Source organism: Notolepis coatsorum (genome assembly GCF_963971535.1).
Source record: "Notolepis coatsorum genome assembly, chromosome: 6".
Classification (NCBI taxonomy): domain Eukaryota; kingdom Metazoa; phylum Chordata; class Actinopteri; order Aulopiformes; family Paralepididae; genus Notolepis; species Notolepis coatsorum.
This window is the reverse complement of record NC_140170.1, coordinates 182,327,830-182,340,046: the sequence shown is the minus strand read 5'-3', so window position 1 is coordinate 182,340,046 and position 12,217 is coordinate 182,327,830. Positions and strand designations below refer to the sequence as shown.

At 41.6% G+C, this 12,217-nt stretch overlaps 1 protein-coding gene across 1 annotated transcript in view; it reads left to right on the top strand.

Annotated features, from left to right (window-relative positions):
* The window catches only part of chd6 (chromodomain helicase DNA binding protein 6), a 143,971-nt gene that overhangs the window by 44,704 nt on the left and 87,050 nt on the right, over positions 1-12,217 (top strand). The window contains exon 3 of the mRNA XM_084315935.1: positions 11,323-12,019. Coding sequence (XP_084172061.1) covers positions 11,323-12,019 — 697 coding nt within the window. The remainder of the gene's footprint in view (positions 1-11,322; positions 12,020-12,217) is intronic.

The following is a 12,217-nucleotide window of genomic DNA, read 5'->3' as shown; positions in this document are numbered from 1 at the left end:
TACTTAGGATTTTGATCAACTTGTTGAACCTCGAGACAAAGTTGTATGCAAGCTTTGTAAACTACAGCTGGCCTACCTTCTTTATGCTATTTTGGGAGTTCTTGTTCTTCTTTTGGGAGTTAAATCATCCCTCAGGTTAAAACGTGTAGATATTGAATAATTAATAGAGAAAGAAGCGTCATGCATGGTCCCTAATGGTTTCATTACTATTTCCCGTTTCATGCCAAGGAAAATATATTGCTTCATGTTTATCACACCTTGTACGACGTACGTTTCATTAATTTTAGACTGACCCTTCTCAATCTAGCAACAATTCCTCCTCACAGGCTGAGCGAAAGAGTGTGTGTGTGGGGGGGGGGGGGGGGGGGGGTGTAGGTCTTCTAGCTCTGGCTTGTTGCTATGCTAAATTACAGGTAATCTCAGTGGTGTGCGTGGGCTGAACGAACAACATCCGGCCCTTTGCGCAAGTTATATTTGGGGGGGGGGGGGGGGGGGGGGCTTGGAGTTTTTAATTAAGTTCCGCAGTGCGTCTTGTTAGTGGTTAAAGTAACGTTGCATTAGTTCGGTACACAGCGCATACGGTACAAATACGTGTGTACCGTTGCACAAAGATGTACAAGAGGAGCATAAACATTAATATGAGGAATTAATAGAAAGGGAACAGAGAGCTGGATGAGGAGAGATGGCAAACGGAGAGCCAGAAGTGAGAATGAAGACTCGTGTCGGGAGAGCCCAGGTGAAGATGCTCCCCCCTTCCTAGGTCAAGGTCACTCAAGGTCACGTTAGTAAAACAGGCACGTGGGAAGGACCAGATGAAGAGAGCAGAGAAACGGACCTAGAAAACTTTGTTTACAGATGTCTTCTGACTCATATTGCCATCTGTTAGATTTTTGGAATACAGTTGCTATAACAGGGTGTGTGTCTTGGATGGGGATGTGGTGGGGATTGACATGGTGGAGATTGATGTGTGGGGTGTTTGGAAAACTGACTGTTCGGGGGGGGGGGGGGGGGGGGACCTTCAAGCAACTGAAGTACTGGTATTAAATTCCTCAGTCTAAAGAGATGACCTTGCCCCTGGCAAGCCTTCTAGTGATCCATTGTTAAAGCGCATCCGAGTGAATCTCTTCCAGTAATGAAGAACACTCTTATCTCAGTTTTTGGATGAATCCCACTCATGAGAAACAACTCATCTGTGATTCTTCTTGCAGGGAGTGCAGAAACATCTGCACTCCTATCACAGATAGCTGATGAATGACATTATTAAATGTAGCGTAATACTAAAACAAACTAAAAGCTCAAGGACTCCTATAGGAGCCAGAGCACTCATGAGTTATACCTTATTTCTATTGGCTTAGTTGCCTACACTGTTAAAGTCTACATTTCAGAATACAATGGGGTTTAGCTGTATATTTAGATTATTGTATTATTATATGAATGTTTATACCGATATATGCAGGGTTTCCCCCGCCAAAAAACTGAATAATTTCAGGTAATTAACATTACATATGTCTTGTTGTGGAATTAACATAACATTATGCATACTTTTGACAATAAATAAAATCTGAATTTGTTCTTACTTGCTTGCCTGGGTAAATAAAGGTTATAGAAATGTAAAAAAAAAAATATATATATATATATATGAACGCACCGAGAGGAAACTGATATATCTTCTTGTCTCTCTCTGGAGAAGACGGTAAGCTAATTTCCCAAAATGTTGGTGTGTTCTTTTAAGGTTCAGTAAATCTATGAGAAGCTATTCTGAGTCCCCCCCCCCCCCCATACCATTTCAGCCTCTGATGACATCACTGTCCCTTTCTCCGCTCCCAAACGAACCGATTCAGCCTCTCATGACATCATTGTCCTCTATTCGTGAATGCACTGAGGCCTGTTGACGCTCCTACAGACAGACTGACGGAAGCAGTCGGCGGTGAAAGGATCACCATGGCGACGCAGCGTGTTTACGTTGTTGCCTCCGCTCGGCTACAAGAGAGAGACTGTCTCCATGACAACAGCTCTGATTTCTCCCCGCCAACTGACCGGCGTTAAGGCCACACGATCACTGTGTCAGCATGTGTGTGTTAGAGTTTGTATGCGTTAAAGTTTGTGTAATCAGTACGTGTGTTAGTCTGTGTAATCAGTGTGTTTGTGTAATCAGTGTGTGTGTGTGTTAGTTTGTGTAATCAGTACGTGTGTTAGTCTGTGTAATCAGTGTGTGTGTGTGTTAGTCTGTGTAATCAGTATGTGTGTGTTAGTCTGTGTAATCAGTGTGTTTGTGTAATCTGTGTGTGTGTGTTAGTTTGTGTAATCAGTGTGTGTTAGTTTGTGTAATCAGTAGGGCTGTCTTAAATACTTCAAAGCTTCGTTCGATGGCACAAGCTTAAAAAAAAGAGAATCGAAGTAAAAAGATATATATATTAAATTATTTAAAACGTTTTTTTTTTTTTTTGCCTCAAATCTTGCGCCTCCATTCCAATGAAACGAAAGTAAGCGGCGCCTCGACTCCACCTCTCTACAACAAGCACATGGAGATTATCTGTGTTGAAAACAACAAGGACATGTGCAGCAGACATGTCGACGAAGAAGCGAAGCAATGCCGTTTGTTATTTAAGACTATGTCGGACAGATTTGTATTCATTGTGCTGCTTTTTTAAAGTGTCCCGACCCATATAAAAATATGTCTTAATAAAACGTGCTTAAGTCGAATTCTGCCTTTGTCTCTATCAACTACATATAAATATTTATATAATTGTTTGCTTGATAGACGAAGGTTGTAATGTCATGTCGTTGGCTGTGAGAGCAGCCCCACTGCACCCAGGGCTACTTAATTAATTAATCCAATCCACTTTATTTATAGAGCACATTTAAAAACAACAAAGTTTACCAAAGTGCTGTACAAGTCCCACAACATAAGATGCAAAAAAAAAAATCGGCCCGAAGCTTCGATTGCCAAAAAAAGCTTTGAAGGTCAGCCCTAGTAATCAGTGTGTTAGTTTGTGTAATCAGTATGTGTGTGTGTGTTAGTTTGTAATCAGCATGTGTGTGTTAGTTTGTGTAATCCGTGTGTGTTAGTTTGTGTAATCAGTATGTGTGTTCGTTTGTGCAGGGCTGTACACTGCGATGATATCGTCGCGAATTGCCCCTTTAATTGGCCGTTGCGATTGGTAAATATTATCTGGGGGCGGGCTTGCGAGTAGTGCTTTCAAGCCTTGCATTCGCATTTCACTCCTAAATTATCCAAGGCGTGTGATGACGCCACTCACGCGAGCTGAGCAGTGAGCACTCAGCAGGTATGATCAGCGGGAACAATCGACTGAGCACTCACTCTGATAGACTGGCTGACTGTCTGATTTAGCTATGAAGAAAAGTAAAGTTAGTATTGCTTCATATTTTCGACGCGTTCAACCTCCTATAGTGAGCCGAACTGAACTGAACTCAGACACACGGAGAGAGCTGCGGCGTCTGCTGCTCCTCCTCCCTCCTGCACCCGTGGCTGTTGTAAACACTAGTCTAGTGGGACACTGGGACCTCGGTGAGCCGGCTAGCTACTGATGGCTATCAACAAATGCTCCAGTAAGTCTAGTAGTGCATGATAGCTCGCGTTAGCTTACTGTTCAAAACGAAACGTCCCATTAAACTAAATAGTTCAGATAGCTCCTGATATCAATGTCTTATAACACTGAGTCTATGCGTATTCGAGCTGAGGGCACGCTGAATATAGTCAATAGGGTCCAGCTGCAGCGCCGTACAATCCTGGCCGTAGCTGGAGGCTAGAGTATAGGGTCCAGCTGCAGCTCCGGGGAATCCTGGCCGTAGCTGGAGGCTACTCGAGTACACACACAGTGGAGCTGGTTGCATATAGCGAGCATTTAGACTTGTTGCGTGGTGGCGATGTCTCGCAGATAATACAACTACAAGTATGATTATATAATATATATATTTTATTAAAAAAAATTATATGTCTTTTTCTTTTTTTTAAATCAAAAACAATCGATATAAATAATGGTAAAATTGTTATTTAAAAATGTGCCCCTAAAAAATATTTTTTGCCCCTAAATTTCTCATTTAGGGGCAAGTGTGCCCCTAGTGAAAAAGCTTAGCGTACAGCCCAAGTTTCAAGTTTCTTTAGTTTCTTTAATAGTTGTCATACAGAAGTACAGAATACTTTTATACAAAATGCTTCTTACTGTTACGCTCCAGAGACTGTGCAAGACAAGATAAGATAAGTATGAAATAAAATAACATAGTATAGTATGTAAATTAGAAGTAAAAAAATTAGGTCAGTGTTCAGTATAGACATATGTACAATGTTCGATGCAGAATAGACGTAACTGAGTTACCATATAATATACAATACGTAGTCCTGTTGTGTATTCAGTATGTGTGTTAGTTTGTGTAATCAGTGTGTGTGTTAGTTTGTGTAATCAGTGTGTGTGTTCGTTTGTGTAATCAGTATGTGTGTGTTAGTTTGTGTAATCAGTGTGCGTGTGTTAGTTTGTGTAATCAGTATGTGTGTTAGTTTGTGTAATCAGTGTGTGTTAGTTTGTGTAATCAGTATGTGTGTGTTAGTTTGTGTAATCAGTGTGTGTGTTAGTTTGTGTAATCAGTGTGTGTTAGTTTGTGTAATCAGTGTGTGTGTTAGTTTGTGTAATCAGTATGTGTGTTAGTTTGTGTAATCAGTATGTGTGTTAGTTTGTGTAATCAGTATGTGTGTGTTAGTTTGTGTAATCAGTATGTGTGTGTTAGTTTGTGTAATCAGTATGTGTGTGTTAGTTTGTGTAATTGGTATGTGTGTGTTAGTTTGTGTAATCGGTATGTGTGTGTTAGTTAAAAAATTAAAATTAAATTTCTTGAGACTAAAGTACCAAAAAAAGGTATCGTTGGGTACCGGTATCGGTTCAAATGTGAAAGGTACCCATCCCTAGTAATCAGTGTGCGTGTTAGTTTGTGTAATCAGTATGTGCGTGTTAGTTTGTGTAATCAGTATGTGTGTGTTAGTTTGTGTAATCAGTGTGTGTGATTAATTGAGTTCATGGACCTGCATGAGAAGTGGGTCTGCTGTCTGCTGGAACATTAGCTTTAACAGCACTGAGCTAGCTAGCTACACACATATAGCACAGTACACACGCACGCACACACACACACGCACACGCACACACACACACTACCTAGCTGTGATCTCCACACCATGTATTGTTCGCAGAGTCCTGGTTTATAAATACAGTCACACACACACACCTACACACACAACCTCCTGTCTACCACGTCATCTGAAACCTAGCTCTCCTCTTAAAACCACAGCAGAGCACAACACCACGCACATCATTCAACATCCATTTTAACACCGAGCCATGCAATACTGACACGGAGCATGTTCTGGGAATCTTCTATTAAATATAAAGTCAGGTGCAGTAGATGGATGTACCAATACATTCATTATTAATTAACTTTCATTCTGACATGAAGTCACAGTGGATAGATGTACCAATATATTCATTATTAATTAACTTTCATTCTGACATGAAGTCACAGTGGATAGATGTGACAATATATTCATTATTAATTAACTTTCATTCTGACATGAAGTCACAGTGGATAGATGTGACAATATATTCATTATTAATTAACTGTTCCATTCTGACATGATGTCACAGTGAATAGATGTACCAATACATGTAAGGGATAATGTATAGCTACGAGGTCATTGTCGCAAAATAATTGACCGACACGTAGTTTAAAATACCGAGCCGCTTCGGCGAGGTGTTTTAAACGTCAGTGAAGGTCAATTATTGTGCGACAATGACCGAGTAAAGCTATACATTATCCCGCTTATTACATGGCTAACTTACTAACAATATACCTAATTCATTTTACATCGACTCGCAACACTGGTTCTGGCTGCGTTCTGGCTCCGCTCGTCGCTCCGCCCCCTGTCATCGCCGGCAGCAGAACACCGGCAGTGTCTAATTGCACTGAAACAGTGTGTGTCAGTGGGCTTGATTGCGAACAGCTGCGCACAGCGGTCATTATTGAAAAAACAGCGGTCATTATTGAAAAATAATGACCGCTGTCGGGGGCTATTGACCAATCACAAGCAAGCATTTCGGCGAATGTGAAAACGCCATGTAATAATCTTCATTAATGAATGGTTCCATTCTGACATCAAGCTAGGTCCACATCGATACTCTAGTAAAGGAAGATGACTCATTAAAAGCTGCACCAATAGGATGAAAGTGGAACAGTTCATGTCTCCTATGTGGGTGGGACTTCAGTAGGGCTGACCTTCGAATTTGTTTTTGGAATTCGAATCTTCGGGGCCGAGATTCGATTTTAATTCGAAGCTTTGAGAGAGAAAAAATAAAAAATGTATACACTTTATTTTTTATTTATTTTTTTTATGTTGTGGGACTTGTACAGCAATTTGTTCAACTTTGACAGTGCTGTAAAGTTTAAACCTTTTTAAATCTTAGACAAACGAAACACTTTGCTTTCATGAAATATTGTAAGCTGTCATTTGAGGCTGTATAAAAGCAGCACAATGAACACAAATCTGTCAGTGCCGAGTCCGACCTCATCTTAAATAACAAACAGCATTGCGTCGTGTTTAGGGATGGGTACCTTTCACATTTGAACCGATACCGGTACCGGTACCTGTGAATCGATACCGGTACCCAACGGTACCTTTTTTCGGTACTTTAGTCTCAAGAAATTTTATTTACCTACCTCAGTCGTAAAAAAAAAATCCAAACTTCAAATAACTACAATTTCGACAGTTTTCGGCTTGTCATTGCTCCGACTGCTTTGTTGTTGAATCAAGTAAAATCCTAGGTAAGCATATAATGTGCGTGTGAACGTTGACATGAAAAAAAAAAAGTAAAAAAAAAAAAAAAAAAGTAATAAAATAATTTTTTTTTAATTTTTTTTTTAATTTTTTTTCCGGTTTCTCACTTGATTCGATACTCGGTAGTACCGACGTGTTTCTTGCGGTACCTCAAAAGTACCGAATTCGGTACCCATCCCTAGTCGTGTTGTAGTTAACAAAGAGAGGCAGAGTTGATTTTTTTTTTTTTTTTTTTTTTTTTTTTTTTATAAATATATCCACATTTTCGAATCCCATGCCCATCGAACGAAGCTTCGAAGTATTTAAGACGGCCCTAGACTTCAGTCACTATGGTCAATGCTGTGAGATCGCTGGAGAAGTCCTGGTATGTTTTACTGAGCCTGGCTCCCACATGACAAGAGTACTAGTATGTTCTAATGAGCCTATAGCTCCCACATGACAAGAGGACCAGTATGTTTTAATGAGCCTATAGCTCCCACATGACAAGAGGACTAGTATGTTTTAATGAGCCTATAGCTCCCACATGACAAGAGGACTAGTATGTTTTAATGAGCCTAATAGCTCCCACATGACAAGAGGACTAGTATGTTTTAATGAGCCTATAGCTCCCACATGACAAGAGGACTAGTTAGTATGTTTTACTGGGCTGCGGCTCTAGAGTAATTTAGAGCTTTCAGTTTACGTGATATGAAGTTCAGGGTTTCCGTTAGAAAAAATTGTTGCCGGTCTCCGTGACCTGCAAGATTTCAATCTACCGGACAAATGAGATTAATTCCGGTCATAGTTTATTGAGCTTTAAAACAATTTATAGGCAGACTATATAAAGAATGTCATCCTCAAGGCATGTAGATTTATAATATTATTATTTAAAACTAGGCTACTTTTGCGTATACAGTCATTAATATATTCCAAATAAAATAAGTCCCTCGATACTCCGTGCTGCTGCTGACTTGAAATAAAATAGACCGCGTATGTGGGCAGTCGGTCCGACACTAAACAGCAGTCTGTTATAATCACATTTTTATGAGCTAACGAATTCCGTTATATTGGACATTTGTATTAATTATATCAAGCGAAGAACTGAGAAATTTTGCAGAGAGAGACGGCAACATTATCGTGGCCGGGTTTGCGTGATGTATATCTCCACATCCCAACGACTTGGTGCTGGTCATAATGTCCGGTGAAAACAACTCCCTCCAAGCACAACTTGACCACCCGAACCGTACCAAAACAGGCAAATTAAATAGCCCATGCGACGAACGATTCATTACATTCGTTTCATCGTTGCTCCACCAAGCAGCCGGTCCAACAATGAAAGCTGTTATCAGCGCGAGCCGGCCGCAGTTAGTTTGCAAGAAGCATCCAGCTGCAGACCCGCAGAGCAGCTTTCCAGGTCTGGGGACCGCACTGTGCCAGCAAAGCTGGTGGGTTCTGTGGGTCTGCAGCTGCATGCCTTCCGCAAATCCAGCAGCAAGCTCTCGCTGAGCGAAGCAACGACAACAAACGCAATGATTGTTTCGTTCATCGCATAGGCCACCCAACTCCAGCCCATCCAAATACAATTCAAATAATCAAACTGTGCCCAGAGGGAACTATTTTCACCGGACACTATGACCGGAGAGATTAAATATGTCGGACTTCAACAGATTTTGCCGGTAAAATACCGGTAATTACCGGCTAACGGAAACGCTGATGAAGTTACCAGTGGATAATGGTTATTGATTACTGTCTGTTTTGAATTGAAAAGCATGGTGTTGCGGCTGTTTGCCAAGTTGCTGTGCTGCTGACTGACCTTGAGTCTCCCTGCAAGTCATGAATAAATATAAGCTTGTATATTTGTGTCCAGCCAATGGAGACTCTGATTCATATCAGAATATGAAATAAAGATATTAACTAGGGCTGTCAGTTTATCGCGTTAACCCTTTCTCTGCCATGCTTATATCCATCCTTGTAGCCAGTCTGCCAGCTCTATTTGTCTATGGAGATGTTCACCTACTTTGCAGGGCTATAACTTTTTAAATTGTATTGCTAAATTGACATTACTATGGCCCATTCAACATCGATTAGCTATCGTTCAGGGTGTAGGAACGTTTGACTTTTTCATTCTCACATTCATACAAAAATATGGTCTAGAGTATAAATATGTTTTTATCGTTTTCTGCAGTATTTCATAGAACGTGAGTTATAGCCATTTATGCATATATTAGATCATCAAATGCAGTTTGATAGCGATTGACGCCAGATAAAAAAATTCAATTGTACAAGGTCCTAAACGTCATAACTCATCATCTGCTGGTGACCGGAGGGGGGGGGGGGGGGGGGGGAGTTTATAATGCAATGACCGACGTTAAATGTTTCATGTAGTATGGGTGATATATAGATCATAGCAGTTTGTATGGATAATAATAATCAAAAACGCTGAAACTCACCGCAGCTTCCTCGTAGCGATGGGGGATGATACTGGAGCAAAAAGATCGCTATTATGGGATGTTGATCTAGGCGAACCATTTCCGGGTTGTATAATACTATATACGTCCAAATAATGTTTATAGAGTTATGGCAACGGATCGATTATCCAGTGTGTCCAAATGGAGTCCCGCGAGCGATAGCGAGCGAGTGGCGGACGGAATAGGGGTGACACCAAGCACTTCCGGCCCCACTTCCGGTTTGGCAACTCGCCGATCGGCCACCAGGTGGCAGTATTGAAGCGCTGGAGAGTTGAGCGGAGTCCTACAGCACCAGTCAAGGATCCGTGGGTGAAATATGAATACCATGACAGAAATTTGAAATATTGATCTCAAAGACGCTGTAAAACGTCATTGGCAGATTAAGCATGGCGAGGAATGACGTCTTAACACATCATCGGCGGAGAAAGGGTTAATTAGATTAATTAATTACACAGCAAATTATCGCGTTATGAAAATGAACTCAACATAAAAAAAATATTTAAGTACATTATAATATTTTTTTATCTCATTCATTCCATAAGAACGTAGAATAAACATTTACAGACTTTTTTAAATGGTCCATTTGCATGTTCTTGGTATCTGATTCTAGGGACATCTATGGATCTCAGGGAATGTATTCCCAGTGTCAGAAATACTGTGTCTGTTACTAGGCTTGAGTAAATTGTAATGAACCAAATGAGAATATCAATTCAATTTTATATATATATTTTTTTATCTTTGCCTGTGAATAACACCATGCTAAAATGTACCAGACCTGAGAAATCTAAGCAAATTATTAAAGGGAAGATGATTAAAGGGGAACTCCAACATTTTGGGAAATTAGCTTATTTAACATCTTCCCTGGAGTTAGACAAGAAGATACATACCTTTTTTGTCTCTGTGCGTGCATTTTAGCTTTGGGAATAGACGCTCCGTTAGCATAGCTTAGCTTCATCACTGGAAGTGAGGCAGGACAGTAGCCTTACAGTGTATTGCAAGGTCTGACATTGACCAAACTTGATATGCATGACCTTGGTGGGCTCTAGGTCAACTCCTGAAAAGGGGGTCAATGTCAGACTTTGCAATCAAAAGTTAGGGGGCTAATAACCCTTGCCATAATTTCAGTGCGCCCCCTAACTTTTGATTGCAAGGTCTGACATTGACCCCCTTTTCAGGAGTTGACCTAGAGCCAACCAAGGTCATGCATATCAAATTTGGTCAATGTCAGACCTTGCAATACACTGTAAGGCACTGTAAGGCTACTGTCCTGCCTCACTTCCAGTGATGAAGCTAAGCTATGCTAACGGAGCGTCTATTCCCAAAGCTAAAATGCACGCACAGAGACAAAAAAGGTATGTATCTTCTTGTCTAACTCCAGGGAAGATGTTAAATAAGCTAATTTCCCAAAATGTTGGAGTTCCCCTTTAACAGAAGGTGTTGTAGATAGTAGATACAGTACTGAATTCTGCCATCCGGACACATGCTATTTGAAATATGATTATAGAATATCAGGCCTAAAATGGTTATGCGATTAAAATGCGATTAATTAATTACAAATCCTGTAATTAATTAGATTAAAAAAAAAAAATCGCCTGACGGCACTAATATTAACACTTTCCTCAGCATTTCTAAATGCAAAGCACCTCATAGACTCACTCACTTTCTCAATGATTTCTAGCTTTAGGAGAGAGTGATGTGTGCACAAATACTGACTGAACTGTCCTGGTGCACAGGAAGAACATACTGACTGAACTGTCCTGTCTATAGATGATAAAGCTCTTCTCTATTATGATGAAGCGCTTTCTCTCTGTAGTTGATGAAGCTCTATAGATAACAGTCTCTATAGATGACAGCTCTCTAGATGATAAAGCTCTCCCTCTATAGATGATGAAGCTCTAGATGACACAGCTCTCTCTCTTTAGATGATAAAACTACAGATGATGGAGCTCTTTATTTTTCTCTATAGATGATAAAGTTATCTCTCTTTAGATGATAAAGCTCTAGCTGATGAAGCTCTCTCTCTCTTTCTCTCTATAGATGATAAAGCACACTCCACCACCTCCATCACTCTCCAACACTCCAGCCACTGCCTCCGACCAAAACAGCACTGCACAAACTACAATCCCCACAATCCCCAGGGGCCACTTGGTGGTGGGCGGCCCCAAGCAGCAGCAGCTCCGCCTCCTCAGCCCGGTGGGCGCCAATCACTGCACGGCGACGGCGTCGGCAGCTAAGCACTCTGGGGGAGGTGGCAGAGGGGGCGGGGCTGCTGGTGGCCCCGCCCCGCGGCCCCATGGCTCCTCGCCCCTGAGCGAAGAGGACGACGGGGGAGGGGGAAGCAGGGTGAAGAAGAAACGGAAGAAAAAAGAAAAGAGGGAGAAAGGAGGCGAGGCGAGGGAGAGCAAACCAAAGAAACGCAGGGAGGAGGAGGCGGGGGGGGGAGGGGCTCCCGTTCAGAGGAGGAGCAAGGAGCCCAGGGAGGAGAGGTTTAGGAAGGAGGTGGGGGGAGGTGCTCCTGTTCAGAGGAGGAGCAAGGAGCCCAAGAAACCCAAGGAGCCCAAGGAGCATCGGGCGGAGGGGAAGGAGGGGAAGAAGGGGGGTGGGAAGGAGCAGAAGAGGCCGGCAGAGGTGAAGGTGGTGCCCATCGTGCCACGGGAGCTGCCAGTCAAAGTGCCTGCCAAGAGAGGCAGGAAGCCCAAGGCCAAAGCCCCGCCCCCTGCACCTGTCTGTCAAGGTAACGTAACATACATAACGGAACATATGCTTATTTAACCAGCTAGTTGACTAAGAACACATGCTTATTTAACCAGCTAGTTGACTAAGAACACATGCTTATTTAACCAGCTAGTTGACTAAGAACACATGCTTATTTAACCAGCTAGGTGATTAAGAACACATGCTTATTTAACCAGCTAGGTGATTAAGAACACAT